This window comes from Mastomys coucha, unplaced genomic scaffold (assembly GCF_008632895.1).
Source record: "Mastomys coucha isolate ucsf_1 unplaced genomic scaffold, UCSF_Mcou_1 pScaffold22, whole genome shotgun sequence".
Taxonomy (NCBI): domain Eukaryota; kingdom Metazoa; phylum Chordata; class Mammalia; order Rodentia; family Muridae; genus Mastomys; species Mastomys coucha.
The window spans coordinates 153,446,103-153,469,495 of record NW_022196905.1 but is presented as its reverse complement, the minus strand read 5'-3'; the positions used below and the strand labels follow the sequence as shown (position 1 = coordinate 153,469,495).

The 23,393-nt window shown below is 39.8% G+C and overlaps 1 protein-coding gene across 7 annotated transcripts in view; it reads right to left on the bottom strand.

The window, feature by feature from the left end:
* Myo16 (myosin XVI) overlaps positions 1–23,393 on the bottom strand; it is a 509,596-nt gene that overhangs the window by 374,321 nt on the left and 111,882 nt on the right. For 5 of the 7 annotated variants that reach the window (XM_031339015.1, XM_031339017.1, XM_031339014.1 and 2 more), the window contains exon 2: positions 1,455–1,718. In XM_031339015.1, the coding sequence (XP_031194875.1) occupies positions 1,455–1,680 (226 nt within the window). In that variant the 5' untranslated portion in view covers positions 1,681–1,718. Of the gene's footprint in view, positions 1–1,454; positions 1,719–3,449; positions 3,594–23,393 lie in introns of those variants that run through there. The other 2 variants (XM_031339016.1, XM_031339019.1) reach the window with 2 other exon arrangements.

The window sequence follows — 23,393 nt, the reverse complement described above, 5'->3', positions numbered from 1 at the left end:
TTTGTTTTTTGGAGGGGAAACTGGGAATGGAGAAATTCGCATATAAATAAAGAAAAAAAAAAGAGTTGCTGTGGTCATGGTGTCTCTTCACAGCAATAGACAACCAAACTAAGTCAGGGGCCAAGCGTCAAATACATTAATCTGGTGAAAGAAACATGATATTTTGTCATAACATAAGCCAGAAAGAGGGCATTTCTCTCACACTAAAACTGAAAAGTAGATAGCAAAAGCAACAGCAAAATCCAGAAAGAAACTCATAGATAAAAATGAATGAATGAATGGTGCTGAAATTAATCATGCGTGCTTAAGAAACTTTCACATCATAATCCAGAATTTTAAAAAATGCCAAAACCATCCTGAACAAAAGAACACATCTGACAGAACTTCAGGGCAGACAGCAAAGCTTCACAGAAGCCTAAGGGCAGCATAAAATAGACACAGAGATCAATGGAATGCAATAGAGATCCCAAATATACTCCTAAACCCACAACCAACTGGAGAAAGTGCAGGCTGCACACATGGCTCAGGGAAACTGGACACCAACATCGAGAATGCTGAAACTCAACTCTATCTTGACACAAAATCAGCCAAAGACCCAAACTTAAGATCTGCAGACATCCATATACTACATGAAGACAAGGGGAAGTCAGAATAGCTGTCCAGGAAATGAGTTTTGGAAAAATTGAGTCTGAACTCTCTGCAAACTTTGAGGCAACTGACTTTGCCTGTATCCATGTGGATGTGTAGGGAAAATGAGAACAGTCACTGCCATCTTCCAGGACAGTGATTCTCAACCTTCCTCGTGCTGTGACCCTTTAACACAGTTCTCAACCTTGCTCGTGCTGTGACCCTTTAACACAGTTCTCAACCTTCCTCATGCTGTGACCCTTTAACACAGTGATTCTCAACCTTCCTCGTGCTGTGACCCTTTAACACAGTGATTCTCAACCTTGCTCGTGCTGTGACCCTTTAACACAGTGATTCTCAACCTTGCTCGTGCTGTGACCCTTTAACACAGTTCCTCGTCTCATGGTGACTGCCCCCCAACCAAAAATTGTTTTCATTACTGCTTCATAACTGTAATTTTTCTAGTTATGAATTGTAAAGTAAATATTTGATATACAGGATATCTGACATGTGATCCCTGTGAAAAAGTCCTTTAACCCATAAAGGAGTTGTGATCCACAGATTGAGAGCCACTGATCTAAGAATGTTTCCTGTTAAAAATGAAAGTGCAATTTAAAAAGAAGTCTCTTGCCTTTTAGATAGGGTACTTTCTTTTTCAGACTATATGCAAACATTTTACCAAAAATTTACTTTTTCACATATCATTTAAGAGACTGATGACATTTCATACCATATTTTAAAAGAAACATCCTTTTTAAAGGCATTTTTATCTCTCTGGGAAAGAACAAAAAAAAATAGATGACGAGATCTCTTTGGAGAAGGCATACCCTCTTTGTCATGGTGGTGGATGATGGCATCCTGAATCATGTCAGCCAGGCCGAAGTGGACCTTCTGGCTCTTCCCAGGCTTGATTCTCTTCAGGAGCCCTTCTTGCTTCTGGAACACTTTCTCTCGCTCATAGTAGGCTTTGATTTGCTCACAGCGCATGCGCTTCACCAGACGCTGCCGCTGGCCCAGGGGGAGGGACTCCAGCAAGCACTGGTCAATTTCCATCTCATGAGATCGAAAAACATTACATAGCTGGTAGCAACCTGAAGTGAAGAAGAGAGAAAAGTCACTAGATATGTTCTCACTTCATGTCAGCATTATATACATACCAACACAATAATGTCCATGGCCACGAGAATCTACATTGTCTACTACAGTGCTTGATACTACAAAGCCCACTGTGTTCCTGATTCTATGATTACTACATTCCTGATTCCATAAATCTTATTGTATTCTTGATTCTGTAGTGCCTACTGTATTCCCAAATCTGCATTGCCCACTGCATTCCAGATCCTATAATTCCTAATGTATTCTTGATTGTATGCTGTATTCTGAATCTTCAATGCTTACTGCCTTCTTAATTCTAAACTATTCACTGCATTCCTGATTTTGCAGTGCCCACTGCACTCCTGATTCTATAATGCTTACCGAAACCCCCCAAACTCCTGTAATTCTTGCTGCATTCCTGATTCTACAATGCCTTCTGCATTTCTGAATCTGCAATGCCCACTGCAGAGCAGGAATAACCTACCTACCCTATCTCCTCCGTGCTTTCACAAATGCAGCATGACCCACTTTACGAAACAGGGAAGAACTATGAAGCAACACCCACAATTTTATAGTAATAAAAACAAAAATAGAATATGAACTTTTCCTCAACACAGTTATGAACTCAGCCCATCTCTTCACCATGTCTATAAGTCTACAAAAAGGCCTCAAAGCTTTAACCATAAACTCAATTGTGAATGAATACTGGCAACTAAATGGTTCAATTTTGGGGATAAAATTTTACATACAGTTCCTGTTTCTGCTTCTCCTTTCCTTGGCACCCTGTGCATTCACAAAGGCCAGGTGCATCTATATGACCACGTCCCTGAAACTCTTCCCAAACATCCTAAAAACAACTGCTCTTCCACTGCATGGCATTTTAGCTGACATGATGGAATGGAACTTGTAACATATGCAGTCAGTCTTCCATACTGCTAATCGTTGTTCCCACTGACCTCCCGCTGGCCTTTTTTCCATGTGATGGGGCGGCTTGTTTCTAAGAGACCTAAGTATGGTTAAGTGCAATACAGAGTTGGCACAGACACTTATTTTTACATCTCAAAATTATGCATAATATTATGGCCATCATCATCATTAATTGAATTCTTCATTCTGAAATTTATAACATTCAGTTTATCTTTTTATTTTGTCCTACGAAACCACCCGAAACACCAGGGGACAAAACTGCACGAACACACTTACCATGTGGCTAAAATTTATGATTGAGAGAAAGTTGTCATTATGAATTCATATATTCAGTTAAGTGTCTAGTTGTTCTTAAATAAACAAAATCCATTCTGTTTGTTTGAATTCATTGACTTTGAAGGGGAGTGGATGTGCTTGTGCCATAGTGAGCGTGGAAAGACCAGATGGTAGTTCACTGGACTTGACTCTTTCTTCCTACCATGTGGGTTCTGGGGATCCAACCTGGGTTATGAGGCTTGGCCACTCCTGAGCCCTCTCTCTGGACTAACACCACCTAATGCTTTCAGCCAGCGTTTAGCCTAGACTAGTGAGGAACTGTGCTATACACCCCAACCTGGCCTCGGGTCTAATCATCCTTCTGCTTTAGCTTCTAGAGCATCGAAGCTTCCAGCCGGTGGGACCATATCTAAATACATGCTCTGTTCTTAATGTATGCATGTCCAAAGTCAAAAACAGCTTAAGAACTCACTACACATGTACAAAATGTAGCTAATTTTACGCTTAATGTGAAGAAAACTCACATGCAGAATCTCTAAGTCATCAAAGGACTTGGCAGGGTTGCGTTCAAAGAACAAGCAGAGGAGAGGTTGTGTGGGGCACTGCTTCCACTGTCACTTTACAAACCATTGTTCTTGCACATACACAATGTGCCAAGACACCAATCCCTGTTTTCAAGTAAAGAACACAGAGTTGAGATAAGGGGTGGATTTTCTAGGATCTGAGACACACATTTACCTACTTCTTATAGACTCACGGACAAATAAGGAAACACAGTGTGCCATATGCAATTGTCTACTCCCAGCAAAGGGGAAGTGGGCATATAAAAGTGATAGAAGTATCAACTAGCCGCCTTCTCCAGTGGCCTCAGCAGGAAGAGGCAATGGCAGCTTTCGCAGCATGACCAACTGCTGCGTGCAAAGCTGGCTAATGAGTGCCCTGATTGAAGCTGCAGAGGGTCTGGGAGCGCTCATTAACCAGGAAGTGTTTCAACAGATCATTCAGAAAACTGGACCAAGCTTGACTTACTGACTTAAAGCTCTTGACATTTTGGCTTCTGTGACATCCTGACTTGTCATTAGACACCCAGGAGGCTGTCAGGCCACAGGAAAACCCATAGCAGGAAGCAGGATCCCAGAGGGCCATGGGTGACAAGCATGGGGTGGACAGAGGGGGAAATCCAATAAACAGAGCGGTCTTCCGGCTCTTAGCTCTGAGGAAGGGTCTCTTGTTGAAAGTGTCAATTAAATTCCAAGGGCTCTGCAGTGATGAATGTGATAGGTGGAGTAAACCTTTACAGGCTTCCAAGGCATCAGCGTGGTGACTGTCAACAATTTCTCTGTGTCCTCATAGCCACAGTTGCTAAGTTTCAGATTCACCTGTACTAATTTCTAGTGTACTTCTCTTCTCATCCATTTTTAGGTTATCACACAAGGTAATGGAATCCCTTGTGACATTTCAATGTATACATCTCAACATATCTTGTTCTAATTTAGGATTTAACATATTTTATTGTCAAATAGTGCCCTATGCTTTGACTTTTTATTAGTCTGTAGGTTGATTATAGTCTAAAAGCTTTTGATGTGGTCTTATGTTTTGTAATTACAGGTGAACCAATAGTAACCTGTGCCAGAGAGTCTGCCAGTCTGACAGCTAACGCTAAAGCTAACAGTTAAGAGAAACACAAGGTTTATGCAGTCACTGAATATCTGTAAACTCTAAGTGGGACACTAAACATGGCCCTAAGTATGGCCTAAGGGGATGCTAAAGATGGGGTGAGGGAAAGATGAGATGGGATACCCCATCATTGCATGACTCTGCATATGTGCACCCTTAGGGCAGACGGGGATTTCTGACTGAATCATGACAAAGTCCTCCAGGCTAATCTGGCCAGTGGCAGGGCCAGGACTTATAGGGACCAGTCTCTTCTTTGATGGCTCGCTATTCTGTGTGGAACCCCACATGGACTGGCACAGTAGACAATATAAAGATGAATGCACACAATAAGAATGCCTGTAGAAAGCCAGAGCATGTGTTTTTTACTGTGGCGGAGAATGACCAGATCTGGAGAAAAATGGCTTTTCTGCTTGGAAACAAGCTCATGCCATCTCCAGAGGTGCGGACTGGGCTGTGATGGTCTCCAGAGGTGCAGGACTGGACTGTGGTGTTCTCCAGAGGTGCGGACTGGGCTGTGGTATTCTCACAACTGATGCTATTGTTGCTGCTTCATTCAGATTGACACTACTAAGAATGGTGCCCATGGAGGCCACTTATCACCAATGGCCACACTTAGAGCCCTTTGTCATTTGCCTAAAACGGAACTTCCCACCAATGCATGCTTACCCTTACTTGACTGAGCAAGAAGTCCATGGTGGCTGGCCATCAGTGCTTTGGGAACTCCCAGTGTCTCAACAGTTATCAGCTAAAGTGATTTTGGGCTTTAGTTATTTTCCACAGTGTTAACCTGTGCCATGAGAACACTAATATTTCTAAATGAAAACCTTCACTACTCCTGTCTAAACAGTGGTGTGCTGGTAAGGAAGGAAGGGGATCTTTGATTTGTACTGCTTGGTTTTTACCATAGGTCAGATTTCCCAATATAGTCAACTACACATACCACTGTGACATAAAAGAAAACATCATAGAAAAGACCATTGTATGACCATCCATTGACCCCGCCAGCCATTTGGTAAAACCACTTGGTGGTTCTATTGACATGCTATAATGCATATTGACATTTTAGGTGACATTTTGTGGCTTATCAAGACCCTCTGGATGGTTTCACATGTCAAGGCCTTGCTTTACTCTAAGCAAAGGTAGGCTGTGTTCCTAAGGGCTTCTGCCTTTGTTCACTTTGGCCTGAGCCACACCCTAATGTCAAGGGCAGCACAGGAGAATGGCTTGCCTGCGTCTCCTGTGACTGATGACTTTTCTGAGTTTTTGAACTAGATTTTAGTTCATTTTTTTTTCATGAATGGGCTTGACATACCTGAGAAAGGAAAAAGCTCTGACAACAGGATCAACGTATTCTTGGCACAATTGAGAATATAAAGCTTTTCACTCAGTTTTCCAAACAAAAGGCAATCTTGGAAATGAAATAAAAAATGCTGCAATTTCCCATGTGAAATGAAAGAAAATATGCTTTATAATTTGTAAGCAAAAATATATATTCATGTAAAATTAGGGGCATGGATTGCATTTCAGGACACTGGCTTGTGTCTGTGCCTAGAAGAGGTGGCTTGGGCCCAGAACAGAAGCTGATGTGGCTCCACACAGATCACACGGTTGGCTGGGCTCACACCTGTCTTCTATGACCTGCATGGTCTAAAGAGTGAAGGATCTCCCGCATGTTTCTAACCACAGTCACTGACAGGCATACACACTATCTGCCTGGCTCAGTGAGAAATGGCCAGTTGGCTTTAGAGCAGAGGAATATCGGAGGGCTCTGACTTTTTCCAGGTTCAGATAGTTTTCTCTTTCCTGTTCATTTCCCATCTGCCCTCATTCCCTTATGTGTTTTATCTGATAGGCAGTCCTATGATATATAGTACTTCTGAATGTTCCTCTCAGATTTTGCTTGCAAGGGACATAATCAAATACATATAAGACATATTGCAAGATAGATACCCACACATATGCATACACATGCACACACACATCATACATACCCTCTACGATTATCTATTAGTGTTAATAATTTAAATTAAGAGACTGATATTTTTTAAAGATTCATTTTTCAGACAGAATCTCTTTCTATGGCCAAAGCTGATCTGGAATTATGTAGTTCAGGGTGGCTTTGGACTTCTGGAACTCTTCTTAATTAACATTAATTCTAGGATCACATGCATACATATAACATACTGATTGTTGTAGATATATACATATTTGCATATATGCACATATTAGACATATGTTCAATTTGTACAGATGCAGATTTTATGCAGATAAACATACTAATGTTATAGATCTTAAAATGTTATTTTAAGAGAGGAAATAAATGAAACAAAGAAATAATGACACACGTGGTAAGGAATTAATTACTTGGGTCATATATGACCTGACTTAAATGTGGATCACAGGTCTGAATATAAAGTTTAAGCCTACTTGAAGGATACAAAGACTTCCTGACATTAGATGTAATGCCCACAGCACAGGCAAGACCAGTGGAAATGGGTATCGAGAGTTTACAGTCTGTAACCATTGAGCATCTAAAGACATAATGAACTGACTAAAGACAATCTGCACAATAAGAGAAAGTGTCTCAAACCATAACTAACCAGGAAGCTGACGCAGAATACATGAGGAACTGTTGCAGTTCAAACTCAAAGGACCTGATTAAAATGGGCAAACAACTGGACAAAGTGTGTCTGTTCACAAAGGTCAACATGTGATTCACAGCTTTTAGAATACCCCAGACATACAGACAGATACACACACACTAACACACACACACACATACACACACACACACACTCGCACCATGACATCAAGACAGAACCAGAATCAAATAGGACTGAATCTTTGCCATAATGTCTGCTGCCCATGACACAGAGACCAGGAGGTGTTGGTGTGGATGTGGAGCAGATGACACACTCTTGGCACAATGCAAAAGGTGCAAATGCTACATGAAACATTGTGGAAGATTCTCAGAAAGATCAGAAGTAGAACTTTCATCCTGAACTAACAACAGCTCTGTAGGCGTTGCAAACACTGATCTTGAGGATGTTGCACATCTAAGCCTGGATGTCCACAGATGATAAACTAAATGAAGACACACAGACAATGGCATCTTAGTCGGCCTATAAGGAAATTCCTCCATGGGATACAACATAGCTGACCCTGACAAACACCATGTGCTGTAAGATAAGTCAACCAGGACAAGATCAGAACAGTAGGATAACCCTTTAGCAGATCAGTCAAGCTCTGGAAAGCAGAGGTGAGCTTGTGTTCCCCAGAGCTGCCATTTGTGAGATGAAATGCCCTAAAAATCCATTCCAAACAGTGTAAGCGTACAGACCATCCCTGAACCATGCACACATGGGGACAAGGAGGATAAGTTCAGTTATGTTTCAACATTTTAAAATGTTGGGGTGTTAAGCAAATCCATGGCTTATTTCATGAGCATATAACAATCTTAGTGTTTATCATACTTCATATAAAATGGTTTTTGTAAATTCTGAAAGCCAAGAGGATAGCTGTCAGGGCAAGAAGGAGCAAGCTTACACACAGGTGCTGAGCACACACACTTGCACGTGCACACACACTCACATGCTTTGATATCTGTGCACTCAGCAACTCCTCCCTCGAATTCTTATTCTTAGCATTCATTGTTACAAGATCCAGAGGGTTTTGTGTCTTTTTTCTGCATAGAAAATGGCAATAAAACAAAAAAGAAACACAATGAGGATTTTCAAAGCGAAGGGCATAATTGCTTCTACATCCTCCCACAGCTGTAAGTCTACAATAGAGCAGGCACGTCTTTGGAGATTGAGAGTGTAGCTTCACATCCTCCTGAAGCTGTAAGTGTACAATAGAGCAGAAATGTCTTCGGAGATTGAGAGTGTAGCATCTTTGTGATGAAGGGATATTTCCTTCCTCACAGAACAAAACATAGAAAGCAACCACATTTCAGCAAGATGTATACTTTAGAGTCTGAAGAGGTCTGAAGATTGAGGTTCACAGCATCTTTTCTGGAAGCTGGGAGTCATGAAACATTTAAACAACATTTAAGACCTTCAATTAAACTTAAGAAAAGAAAGGGCATTTTGCAACTCAGTAGTTTTCAGATTTCTTTCAATTTTTAAGTTTATGTGCCTCAAGGACATTTCTTGGGCTCCCATGTATTCTAGTGAGGAAATCTGATAAAGGTTTTCTCTTTACAGAAAAACAGAAAAGAAATAAACACACATAGATTCTCTATTGGATCTATATTTCTACACTTAATTTTCTATTGATATTTCTTTAATGATAGGTTACTTGGTCATGGCATACAGCCTGATGGTATAGACTGAAATCGTGTTACCCCCAAACCCTTGTTTCTGGGTAGCAAACACCTGATTCTTGTCCCCAGATGCCCATTCTAGTTCCTCTTCCAATAACCAAACCTGCTTGATTTGTCCAGTGCCCCAGGTGGCCTACAATGACTTCCTGTGCTGAAGCTCTTCACAAAGGCTTGCCTCACACAGAGAAAGTTGGCCTGTCAGAATCCACCCAGCTATACCCATCCCAGGGATCTGCAGACCCATATCATTTCAGACCACACTCAACTGTGTACTTGTTGGGAATGTCACTCAAGTGGATTTCCTCTCTGTGCCTCTTTCAGACCACACAAGATGGAGCTGAAGGCAAAGTGCATGTGAAGAGCCAGCAGAGGCCCTCTCTTCTCCAATTTTCTCTCAGAACAACCACTTCTGGAGAAGTCTAGCCCCATAAAATCAGAGCCTTCTTGTGATAGCTGCTCAGGACAGGGGACAGGTCATGATGTGGCTCTCAGACCTGTTTTTCCTGAGGCTCTTGACATTCTAAATTCCAGAAGTACACAGCTGTCTCTCAAGATTGGAAAATAGGAACTGTCACTGTTCATTTCAGAAAAAGTGGAGCTTTGTAGCCGAGATGGGATCTAACAAACGTGGACTTCTGGCTTCCTCCTGTTGTAGCTACTGGAGGTTTCTTTGGGTTCATATGCAATGAAGAAAAATGTAGACTTCTGTCTCTGACATGCTCATTGGAGCCCTAAATAGCAAATTACTCTGAGCTATGCATCCACCTGAAGGTAATGTATCCTTCATCAGCATCCTCAACTTCAGTTTGAAAGGACCCAGCTCCTACTCCTACCAGACAAGGTATTTACTAAACAAACTGCTCAGAATACAGGTAGCCCTAGCCTAGGAGTCTCGGCTTCAGCACCCATCACCTTTCAGAGCAAGAGACTTGGTCCAAGCCCTGAAGTAATGTCCCAAGGTGAACAAGGCATGCTTCGGACACAGCACCAAAGATTATGGGTTCCTATTCATTCCTTGTCAGGGTTCTCCATTATAACTGAAGACTGCATTCCAGCTTGACAGTTATAAGTAAAAATTGTGTATTGAGACACATTTATCAATATTAAATCATTTAAAATACTATTTTAATATAAAATGTTTGGTTTCCCTGAAGGAACTTGGAAGACATTGAAAAACCACATTTGATTTTAATTTATGATGTTTATTCAGCCCTTTTCTAGGATTAATATATTAGGATAAAATAGGATTATAATTTGTACTCTTCAGGGTGGAGAGAGACTTTGAAGTTGAAATGATTCCCCTTGTTATTCACATTGATTTGTAAGAACTTTCAGATGAAAGTCTTCAAGTTCAACTCACAAACCAACAGCAGAACGAAGCACAGAGGGTGCAGAACATCATCTGTGTGCCCAACAGGAGGGCACCGGTTATCTTGGAACTTGCTTACTGCATTACACACTGTTTGCCTAGTCTCCCAGCATTACACCCTACCAGGTAGACTTGTATAAAATGCCAATTTACCATAACACTAATACAGAACAATTGTGCAGGAGAGAAGTTGGTCAAGATTTAAGAATTTACCATCGATAGCCAATCCTGCCCACTGAAGGTCACTGTGAACTTGTGCCCACTCTCACAGGCACACTCAGCCATACCTTACAACTGTCTCCTATCCTCAACGTGGAGCAAACCATTTGCCTCTTAACTAGAACAGCTTAATGTCTTTCCTGACAACTTAACTCCACCACTCTGGTTCTAGTGAGGTTATCAGGAAATTTGCCAGTGCAACTGCCCACCAGGACTGAAAACTGATGTTGACTGAGTCCATCATAATGGTTCACCACTGAAAAAAGTCAATGTCTGATCCCTTTGGGGTGTGGTCCTAGCTTGGACAGTTCAGGATCCTTCTGTGAGGTATAATTTATAAAAAAAATAATACTTGGAAGACTTATTTTATAGGCATATCTTGCCTTAAGATCATCTCACTTGGACACAGGTATTTGATACCAAAGCCCTCAACTTCTAAGATATAGGGAGAGGCAGAGGGAGAAAGAAAAGTAATTGTTTTAGTTACATTCTCAAATACCAACATCTGCAGTAACTAAAGGCAAAATAAATCCAGCTTTAGACTTTCTAGGTATCAGGGATATTTTATAGTAAAGGAAAACCAATAATTCCATTCTGTATTTAAGCCACTACAAATAACTTTCTGTCAATGGCCAGCAAGTGACTCACATAGAAGACAAGTCAGCATTGTGCTGGGGAACACCCTTCTGTGACATCTGGTCATGTTCAAATTCTTAAGAAAAAATATTTCTTATTTGTTCTGCCTGTGTGTGTATATGTATGTATGTATGTATATGTACATGTACAATATGTGTTCAGTGCCCACAGAAGCCAGAAGATGAAATCAGAACCCCTGGAACTGGAATTACAAACAGTTGTAAGTTGCCATGTGGGTGCTGAGACTCAAACCTGGATACTCTGGAAAAGTAACCAGTAAAGACTTAAATGCTGGACTTTACTTTTGGCTGCCTCTTAAAATATATTTGAATGAATGAATAAGTTATTGTATGAGTGAGTAAATGTATGGATGGTTTATGGTCGGCCCCCAGACAAGCTATCTTGCTGCAAGTGTGAATGAAAATTGGGATATTCCATGGCTTTACAGAGTCTATGGCCAACAGGGCTGACCCATCTCTCGAGCTCTCTCCCTCCCTTTTTAAAATTATATTTCTTTTACTTATCTTTTGTGTGATGATCAGAGGACAACCTATAGTAGTTTGATCTTTCCTTCTACCATGTCAGTTCTAGGGATCAAACTCCTGTTGAATCCTGGCATCCTTCATCCACTGAACAATCTTACCCGCTGTTCTATTCTCTCCTTGCCATGGACATACATCTCACAGGAGCACTAAATATTTAAATAATGCATGGCATATTCATTACATATAGGTCAGCTTTAAATGAAGCTCTCAGGTTTCAGTCAGCTTCCTGTTTCCTGATCAATATCTATTATACTTAGGACAGATACAAAATACTCCCAATCAATCAACCGCTATTAAACCAAGCATTGTCTAAATAACTTCTGGGCTCAAGGATGTAAACTAATGCATGGGAAATCAAAGTGCCTGTTTCCAAAGATATGGTCACAGGACTGAAACTCACATGCAGATGATAAGTGGAGAGAAACAGAAGCCAGTGGACTCTGGGAACTAGGGAGCCAGCGTCTAGAGAAGAGTGTCAGCCTGGCCCTCTTAGGTCTTTCAGATTCACTGAGCTGAATCCTTGCATTTAACAGTCTTTCTTCTGAATGTGTCTGAAAACCTGATGTGAAGCAATGGTGGTTGTCTGTAACTATGTGTTAATGAAAAAGGAGATAATATATTTTTCCTTTTTCATCTTATATGTATGTAATATGTGAGTATGTATGTATGTATGTATGTTTGTATGTGAGGGTGAGTGTGGACATGCATCTGTCAACTAGGTCATATGGATGTCAGAGTACAACTTTGGGTACCAGTATTAACCAGATCTCCTTTTTCTCAAAAAAAGGAACTGTAAAAGTTAAAAAAAATCAGTCTGCCACTTAATAGTTTTGGTTTTAATAAAAGGGACAACTGGCCGACCTCATAGTTATTTAATGTTAAAAAAGAAAACCTGTCTGTTGATGGACCTCCTTTTATATATGTTAAAGAACTCATTAAAAATAAAACATTGGTCCACCTTTAAGGTAGGCTCTGTTATCGTTCACCACTAAGCATGCCCAGTTAGCCACCTATGAACTTGTAGGGCAGTCTTCTTGCTACCTCCCTTCTCCAGTAAGTACACTAAGATTACAGCTACATCCCACTCCATCTGGATTTACAAGAACATCTCATACAGAGCCATCTCTCAACTTTTAAAAGAATGCATCAGTCAGTATTCTTCTCCCTCTGGCCCCATTGGCCATAGACTTTGCAAAGGCATGGATACCCCTATTTGCATCCACAGTTGTGGCAATAGGACATGTCTGGTGACTGACCATAAAACATCCATCCATTTACTCACTCACACAATAACTTATTCAATCATTCAAATACATTTTAAGAGGCCACAATAGGCAAAGTTCAGCATTTACTCAAGTCTCCACTTTGCCATCCTGTTGCTAATCAAGCAAGAAAAGGGAGTGTCCCTGAAACATACCCAGACTGACACAAGGTAAGTGAGACACCAGAATAAAAAGGAACTGGAAACAGACCTGGGCCTGGTCCTGGAGCCTCTGTAAGGGACAATACAAGTTACCAAAAATGATTTTGGGAAGCCTTCTGTTCCACCAGACACACCAATTGCCAATCTCTACTCTGAATTTCCACCAGCAGGGGGCTTCAGGTCACATTCTGCTAAGCATCGCTTATTACACCAGTTTCTCAGGGACAATTGCCCATGAGATGCCTCATGGGTAGCTGGTGGGGTGACTATCCACTGATTAAAACCTGTTCTGAATGCTCCAAGAGTAAAGTAAGCCTGTGAGACAACAAGGAGCTCTGCCTACATTCAGCTCCTAGGTGCTCTGTGGAGCTGGCTTCAGTAGAGTTCTCTAAAACTCAGCTTAATAGGCAATGGTGGTAGGAGGAAAGAATAATTAACTGGAAGTTTGAGAGAAAATTCTGTCTTGAAACAGCTTCACATCCTTCTGTAAAAAGGCATAGTTTTTTGCATCTTTGAATGAGGCACACTGACATGTCTGTCATTAATTTTGCATTTGCTGATAGCCCTTTCAGTTCACAGCTTCCTCTTCTGCCTTTCTCACTGCAATGAAGAAGAATGGCCAATTGATTTCACAAACCACTCATTAATTTGTATCTACCTCTCCTGTCATTCCTCATTTCTAGATAATAAATAATTCAAGTCTCTTAATCTCATTTATTTAGAGGACCCTTAAGTGTCTTGCCTTTAATTATTCTTCTCAAAACCCCTACTTTCTGCAACAGACCTTTAAAGCTGAACTAGACAGACAGGACGGCAGCTCATATGATCCTGTGACTCCTGCAACTTTACTACAATGCCCCCCTTTTTTGCATTTTATTATCTTCACATAAAGGATAGAGAATTCTAGTTAGATTTCGTAGCCATAACTATCTCTTGAGATGACAGAGATCACTTGACCTTTCCAACATGACCTCTGAATAGCATCCTGAATAGACAATACAGTTTAAACTTCCTTGGCTGCAGAATTGTTTAAGTGTAACTCACGATTACACAAAGCCTTGATTCCTTCAGAAAGCAAGGAGAGACTCTGGCTGGAACGACAGTATTCACCAATGGCTGTTCTCACATCATTGTGATACGAGGTCATCATGGGTTCTCCTCTGGCCTTCCTTAAGTTACGGCAGTAAGTGAGAAATGATGCCAAGGACCCCTGAACCTCATCTTTCTGGCCGGGCTGGTGGGATTGCCTCTCCTTTTCTTCCTTTTCAGGTAGATTAGCAATCACAGGATCCACTCAGGTAGGTTCTTTTTCTCTGCTGCTGTTCCTTCTGATCATTTTTAAAAATTATTTTTATTAGTTATTTACATGTCATATGGTTTCTCCTTTCCCAGTTTCCCCTCCAAAAAAACAAACAAACAAACAAAAACAACAAGAACGAACCCCTGTTGTCTCCCCACTCCCCCTGCTTGCCACCCCACCCTCTCCCACTTATTAGCCCTGGCATTCCCCTACACTGGGGCACAGAATCTTTTTAAACATGGTCTCCCTACACAGATTTTTGGTTGCCTCTTCTTCTTTGTCCTCTTCTTCACTTTATTCTTCATATTATTATTATATTGTATGGTGTGTGTGTGTGTGTGTGTGTGTGTGTGTGTGTGTGTGTGTGACTGCACTCATACAGAAATCAGAGAACAGTTTTGGGGCATCTGTCCTCCCTTTTCAGTATGGGTTCCAAAGATGGAACTCAGGTTGACAGGCTTATGTAGCAAGTACTTTCTCTAGCCTAGCCATCTCCTCTGTGCAAGTTTCATTCTTTTTGTTGAAATAGTTTGGAAATTCCTGTTGTAATCATGAAGTCCTCACTTGGCTGGGTGTTTTCCAACCTTTCATGACTGAGACGTTATGGAAGGAGGGAGACCAAGCTTTACTGGTTCCCTTTATTCTCTACTTCCAGTGCAGAATTCTTTTGGCTTCTCCAACTCTCCAATATTCTCAGAGGATACTCCATACCTTGAATAGTGGTCAACAGATAGTCTTTTGGAGTGAATGAAAACCTGCTTTTTGCACAGTCTATAAAGCCATTGAGACATGCAGAAGGTCCTAATAGACAGAAAATTCACAATTACCCCAGAACTCCAGCTCAGCACAGGAGGGTACACACTGGGAGTAGAGAAAAATTTCCATGGAGTCTACCTATAGCTTTTACCCTGTCCTTAGACTTGGAAAATCCAAACACTAAAGGGCCAGAAAGAAACATCTCCAGTTTTTGTCTTTAAACTATATTATTAGCATTTTTATAACTTTTTTAATCTTTTGATTTTATTCCCTATGATTCTTATTAAATTTTGTTTTTGTACTTCTTTTTTGCTGGTTTTATTTATTTATTTATTTATTTTTAACTTTTATTACATTATGATGAGAAAAGTTACATGATTTCAATTTATCTGAATTTGTTAACATTTAAAAACATATTTTAAGTAAATAGAATTAAATCACATTCTTGTTTCCCTTTTGTACCCCAACTCCTCCCAGAGACCCCCCTTCAATACCTATATTTTTTGTCATATTCCTTAAAATTTATAAAATATTATAACAATAAAAATGAGTATTATGAAAGTTGCTTGATATAAAACAACAATCAATTTAAGTCTTATGTAGATTCTTGTATACAGCAATACTGGAAATACATACATTTTTCTCAATATAAATTTTAAATAACTCCAAACATATTAACTGTATATTTCAAAATAATACATCACTACTAGTATTTTCTTAAATGAACATAAATAGAAAATGTCTTTTTGTTTGCTTGTTTGTTTTGTATTTAGTAGAGTTTAAAATCTTGACTCTTACTCTGCTATAAGCTCGAAATAAGAATAATTTTTAGACAATGGGTTTCATTGTAATAAGGCTGTACTTAAATGACCCTCACATCTCCAAAGGATTTTACCTCAATCGTAGCTAAGCTGAGAGTTGACAGTTCTGCTGTGCCAAGGAATGAATTGTAGGCACGATTTTTGGATACAGACTTCCTGCTATGGTCAAAGCTATTTGACTTGAGTGAGTGGCTTTATTCTCAGCCCACAGAGAACAGGTTACTTTCATTTAAGAAATGGTGTGTGTATTAAGATGGTCTATCCATAACGTCATTCACCAACTGTTTCAATGAACAATGGTTCTGCTTGGAGGGTGACACAGACATTAGGTGAGGGTAAGAATCTGGTTCATTGGCTGTGATAATTTGGAAAAGTATTCATCTCAGAGAAAGAGTAATATATAAAGCCCTCTTCTTCAAACTTGATACAAGAGTTACAAACGTCAAGCAAAGCATTGAGTCTCACACTTTGTTGTTCTCTTGCAAACCACCTCCCAAGTTAATTGTCTATGTTTCTTTTGGGTATATAAATACTTTTGAAATATATAAGCTGTTCTGAAAACCATAGGATACAGTAAAAACACGAAATAAACAATAATACTAATAGAAAGGCTGAGATAGGAGAAGCAAGATTTCAAGACCCTTATGTTGTACACAGCAAGACACTGTCATGAACAAACAAGCTGAAATTGTATATAGATTGTACAATATTGGACCTATTTCTCCAATTCCCAAATTAGTGAGACCATTAGATGACAATCAACACATTTCTAATTCATCATATTTTTGGATTTCAATCGACTAGGATATGTTGGTAATATTAATTTTCATATTAAGATATTAAAAAAGTAATTGACATTTCCTGTTGCTTTTGTTGTAAGAGGTGGAATTAGGTTTATGTGAATTTGTTGAAAGATTATTTTCTTGCTTCTTCTAGGGTGTAGTTTTGCTCCTTATGTTGATGTTTTCCATCTATTATCCTTTGTAGGGCTGGATTTGTAGAAAGATATTGTGTAAATTTTGTTTTGTCATGGAATATCTTGTTTTCTCCATCTATGGTAATTGAGAGTTTTGCTGGGTATAGTAGCCTGGGCTGGCATTTGTGTTCTTGTAGGGTCTGTATGACATCTGCCCAGGATCTTCTAGTTTCATAGTCTCTGGTGAGAAGTCTGGTCCAATTCTGATAGGCTTGCCTTTATATGTTACTTGACCTTTTTCCCTTACTGCTTTTAAAATTATTTCTTTTTTAAAGCTTTTTTTGCTTTTAAAATTATTTCTATGTTTAGTGCATTTGGTGTTTTATTATGTGACGGGAGGAATTTCTTTTCTTGTCTAGTCTATTTGGAGTTCTATAGGCTTCTTTTATGTTCATGGGCATCTCTTTCTTTAGGTTAGGGAAGTTTTCTTCTATAATTTTGTTGAAGATATTTACTGGCCCATTACATTGGGAGTCTTCACTCTTTTCTATACCTATTATCCTTAGATTTGGTCTTCTCATTGCATCCTGGATTTCCTGGATGGTTTGGGTTAGGAGCTTTTTGCTTTTTGCTTTTTGCATTTTCTTTGACTGTTGTGTCAATGTTTTCTATGGTGCCTCCTGCCCCTGAGATTCTCTCTTCTATCTCTTGTATTCTGTTGATGATGCTTGCATTTATGACTCCTGATTTCTTTCCTAGGTTTTTTATCTTCATGGTTATCCCTCTTTCTGATTTCTTTATTGTTTCTATTTCCATTTTTAGATTCTGGATGGTTCATCTCCTTCACCCGTTTGATTGTGTTTTCCTGTAGTTCTTTAAGGGAGTTTTGTGTTTCCTCTTTAAGGGCTTCTAACTGTTTATCTGTGTTCTCCTGTATTTCTTTGAGGGTGCTATTTATGTCCTTCTTAAAGTCCTGTATCATCATCATGAGAAGTGATTTTATATCTGAATCTTGCTTTTCTGGTGTGATGTTATGTCTAGGACTTGCTATGGTGGGAGAATTCGGTTCTGATGATGCTAAGTAATATTGGCTTGTGTTGTTTATTTTCTTACACTTGTCCCCTGTTATCTGGTTATCTCTAGTTCTACCTGCTCTTGCTAAATGTGACTGAAGCCTGTCCTTCCTGTGATCCTGGTTGTGTCAGAACTCCTCAGAGTCAAGCTGTCTCTGTGATCCTGTGATTCTGGGCTTGTTAGATCACCTGGGAGTGCAGCTTCCTCTGGGTGTTTTGGGACTGGCTGCAGACTTTGTGCCCAAGGTCTGCTCAGGGCACCAGCCCAGACAGACCAAAAGGAACCAGTGACACTGGGCTGATGGAGTTCCTGTGTGCCTGGGTCCTGCTGGTCCCAGTTACTCCTAGTGTTAGGACAGATGTTGTATCCTACACACCTCTGATCCTGGGTGTGTCAGAGTGCCTGAGAGTGGAGCTTCTTCTGGATGTTGTGGGACTGGCTGCAGACTTTGCGCCCAAGGTCTGCTCAGGACACCAACCCAGAGAGACAAGAAGGAACCCGAGCCACTGGGCTGGCAGAGTTCCTGTGTGCCTGGCCCCATTGGTTCCAGTTACTCCCGGTGTTGGGACAGATGTTGTGTCTTCCTCACCTTTCTTTTTGTACTTCTTGTAATCAATATTTATCTCTTGTTTTTCCCTTCTTACATTTTTGTTTTTTTCTTCTATTTCTTTTATTAAACCTTGCTTCCTTTTTATTTCATGTTTCTATTATCCTATTATATTTTACGTTTATTCTAACTAGTTCTCCATTTATTGATGGCTTTCATAGCATCTTCTACACTGTATTTACTGGTCCATTTCCTGTGGGCTAGTTGTATAGTAGTTGTCATTAACTGCTACATTACTGTATTTGATTTGTTTTGAGGTTCTTACTAGTGGAGCAATTTGCATTCATCCCTCTGTGTCATTATAGGGAATAACCCTCTCTGTGTCATTATAGGGAATAAACCCCCCAAATAATGTAGATCTCTAGCAACACCACTGTACAAAGGTAGAAAAAGATGTGAATTCCAGAAAACGTTCACAACCCAGGATACAATAGTGTGACAGACCACAAAAGTGTTTCATCCAAGAGTCCAAAACCATTCAATGGAGGAATTTAAAGATATTGAAATATTTAAAATCCAGAGTAAGAATCCAAAAGCCCAGTTCTTACTATAAATGATCTAATGGAAGACTCAAGTAAGCATGTTAATGAAATAAACAAGTCATTCAAGACTTGGGAGAGAACCTTAACAATGCAGAAGAAACATTCATCAAATATACATTCTAACAAATAATAAAAAAAATGGAAATCCTTGTAATGAACCAATAGATCAAGTGGAAAAACTCAACAAAACATTTCCAATGAAGTAGACCAAGTAGCAAAAAACTCAGGTATCAGAGACATAATTAAGCTATGATTGCTTTCAGACAGTAATAAAGAAAATGTAATGTGACATTTATGACTCATGGCTCAAAGGCCAACTCTATGAATCTGTGATGTAGAAAAAGGAACATAGATGTAGCATAAAAGCGTAGAAACCATTTTCAGAGAATTATAGCAAAAATTCTCCTACATATGGGAAAGACACAAGCATCTCAAGAAAGGAGGGATTGTGAACCAACAGACATGACCAGAAAATAACCTCTTTGTGGTATATTATAGCCAGAAAGCTGAAAGTAAGGAGAAAAGAAATTATAGTGAATATTTTGAGGTAAAAGTGTAAAAATTTCTTATAAAGTGAACTCCGTCAGTACAGGAGCAGATGTCTAAGCAAAAATACTAAAGGACAGGGGACCAGGGGCTGATATTTAGGGCACTGAAACAAATTTTTAGCTAAACAAAGTGACTAAATCCATCAAAAATTATCCTTTGAATCATAGAATAAATATAGAGATTTGCCACAATAAATACAAACTAAAGAATCTATGATCCTGACACTGTTCTGCAGAGGAGATGGAAAGGACACATTTTTAGATGTGAAAAAATGAAAAAAGGGCATATACAAATGAACTCAGGAAAGATTAAAACTCAAAAAAACAAGCAATAAAAACTCAAAAGAATTAAGATAGGTGTGAATCAGACATTATTGAGTAACTAACCTAGCATACCTCTAAAACAAAGAACCTTCAAAACTAAGCCAATATTAGTTACTTCTATGCTGCCATGATAAAATGCTGTGGCCAAGGCAACCTATAGAGAAAGAAGGCTTTATTTCGAGTTACAGTTCTAAAGGGATAAAAGTCCATCACCACCAGGGCAGGCAGCAGGCAGGCATGGTGGATGGAACAATAACCTGAGAGTTCACATCTTAAGACTGCAAGCAGGAAGCAAACAACGGCTGGGAATTCTGGTGTGTGTCTTTTGAAACCTCAAATCCCACCTCCAGGAACATGTTTTCTCCAGCAAGACAGCACACAGCATTATCAACTGAGTCTAAATACTCAAATGCCTGAGACTATGTGTGTGTGTGTGTGTGTGTGTGTGTGTGTGTGTGTTGTCTCATTTAAATCATCACAAAACCTCACTTGTAAACATATCTCACTTAAACCACTGCAAAAACCTCAAATGCAAATAGTCTCACCTCTCCAATTAAAAGAGGCAGACTGGTTGAATAGATTCAAAGTCAATCAATCAATCAAACAAACAAAAACCCCCAAAGTCTAACTTTTTGCTGCTACAAGAAACTCACAGTCCTGGCACAGACCAATCAAGACTGTGGAAGTGAAGAGGTGGAAGATGGAGCCAGAGAGGAAGCAACAGTAGTTACACTCACATGGTACAAAGCACACACTACACTGAAATTAGTCAGAATGATAAAGATGGTTCTTACACATTAACAGCATGAAGCACAGGTCATGGAATTACAACAATGACAGACATGTATATCAGTGACTTTGATGCACATAGTTTCATAAGACCAATTCTACTAAATGTAATGGACATGCAGGTCTAGATACAGCAGTAATGTGTGGCTACAGTCCCCAATGCTCATCAGTACATGGATAATCCATAAAGAAATATAAATCTAACAGGGACTCTTCAGAGCTCATTTATCTATTCACAGATCAGATGGTTTGAACACACCTAGAGGATGCCCTGTCCAGATGCTGAACACACACACACACACACACACACACACACACACACACACACACACATCAAGTAACACAGAGTTCTTTGTAGATGTAACAACTATCTGAGACTGAAGATTCTCTGCAGCTGCATGCTCAATGATGTCCTTAATTGCAATGTATTCATTAGCTTCAGATTTGTCACTATTACGAGAACATCATTGACTTTAATATTTCAAAATATCAAATAATTACAGATTTACTTTGGGAAAGATGAATATCAGTTTGGAATAGCTGAGCTCTGTGTTCAAACTCTCCCTTTGGCAAGAAGGGAGAACTACAGATCAAGAGAACTTACTCTGAAGTTTAATGTAAATTTAACAAGCTAGATGTATTTTATAAATGTGACTATTTATGTTTTAAGGCTACTTATAATTATTTTATTATTTAATAATAAATCTCTTGATAACAAATCCTACCCACTCTACCCACCCAACTTCATATTCTTTTCTCTCTCTCTTAAAATATGAAAATATTAATATGAAGTATTATATTTTCTCTTAATATGAAAATAAGCACAAAACTAAAAACCAAAAAGCACACACGCACACAAACACACACATACATGTACACACAAACAACACAGAGTATGCTTTTTGTTGACTAAAATGCTCAAAATACTCAGTGTAAAGTATTTCAGAGTATCAAAGAAAGTGAAGAGGCTATCAAAGCTCACCGCCAATTCAGAAGCCAAGCCCAGTGTGCTCTGACGAGTGACCAACCAAAACCAAGATGTAAAGACTCTTGGATATTTAAATTGGGGGATAATCCCCAATAATATTTGGGGATTTCTAAGATGGAATATTGTGAGTGAAGAGGCAGAAGAGAAGTAAGTGGTAAACCTAGCTTCTTATCAGATGTGCACCTTAATATTATAAAACCTTTTAATTATAAAAATCAAAGTTTTCAAAAAGATGTAAAAAGACTTATCACTAGACTGTAGGAAATATACCACTAGGCAACAAATTAACCCAAAACCCATGACAGTAAACATAAGAGTTATAGTTTGATCATCTTCAAAGGTAGTCAAAAAGAGAAGAGTCTGGGGCTAGAGAGATAACTCAGTGTTGAGAGCACTGGGTGATCTTCCAGTGGACCCAGACTATTCCCACCTCCCACATGATTTCTCACAACTGTCTGTAACTCCAGGCCCTTTAGACTCTGAGGAAACTAGCTATATGCAGACAAAACACCATGCACATAAAAATAAGGATTAAAAAATGATGTTCATTAGGGAAGGAAGGTGTGCTATAGACAAGATGTCCAGGTGGAAGGCACATAGTTATGATAGCATGATATTTCCTGCCACATATGGAGGAACTGAACATGGATTTTGAGAAGTGTCAAGAGCATAGGAGGAAGCCAATAACTGAGATAGAGTTAGTCACCATCAACTTTGGAGACAGCCTTGACAGGCAGACCTCTAAGTTCAAGGCTAGCCTGGTCTACAGACCTAGCTCTAGACATTCCAGGCTACATGATGAAATCCCAACTTGAAAAGCCAAGAAGCAAAAAGAGAAAAGAGAAACCCTTGACAGCTATAAAATGATCAAAGGCAGGTATAGCGTCAGAAGTCACCTGATGTGAGGGAGAGGGCCAGGTATAGCGTCAGAAGTCACCTGATGTGAGGGAGAGGGCCAGGTATAGCGTCAGGAGTCACCTGATGTGAGGGAGAGGGCCTCCTGTCTGCTGAACTTCTTCACATACAGCAGTTTAATGTGGATTCAGAGTCATGAAGTACACAGAATAATGAGCCACTGGGACAGTGAAAGAGGTGTAAGTTAGGACACTCCAAGTTGTAAAGGTCAAAGAAAGTAGGTAGACATGAGAAGATGGGTGGACAAGAGCTCCTGTTTACTCATGGGGAATCTGATGTCACAGGAGACATTGCAGAAGCAGGTGCATGGCCTTCAAGGGAACAGATCAGGCACACACTGGCTTTGGTCCCAGGGAGCAAATTCACTATTACAGTAGAGAAGTCTTCAAAAAGAATTTCTCACGCACACACCTGAGTAGGTTTAACAGCAGCTATTCTCACTGTGCAGACTGAAGGTTAAGTGGGAATCCAGGAAGCAACCAGGTGCCTGCTGGGAAGAGGTGCCAAGGCTGTGGTGGGAATGCCCATCTGCATGATGGAGATGAACAAGCCCAACAGCAATCAGCCTGCCCTCATTCCTGTCCCTTACTGATCACCCCACCATCCCACCAACTGATCACCCCAACAACCCACCAACTGATCATCCCACCAACTGATCATTCCCCCACCCCACCAACTGGTCACCCCACTATCTC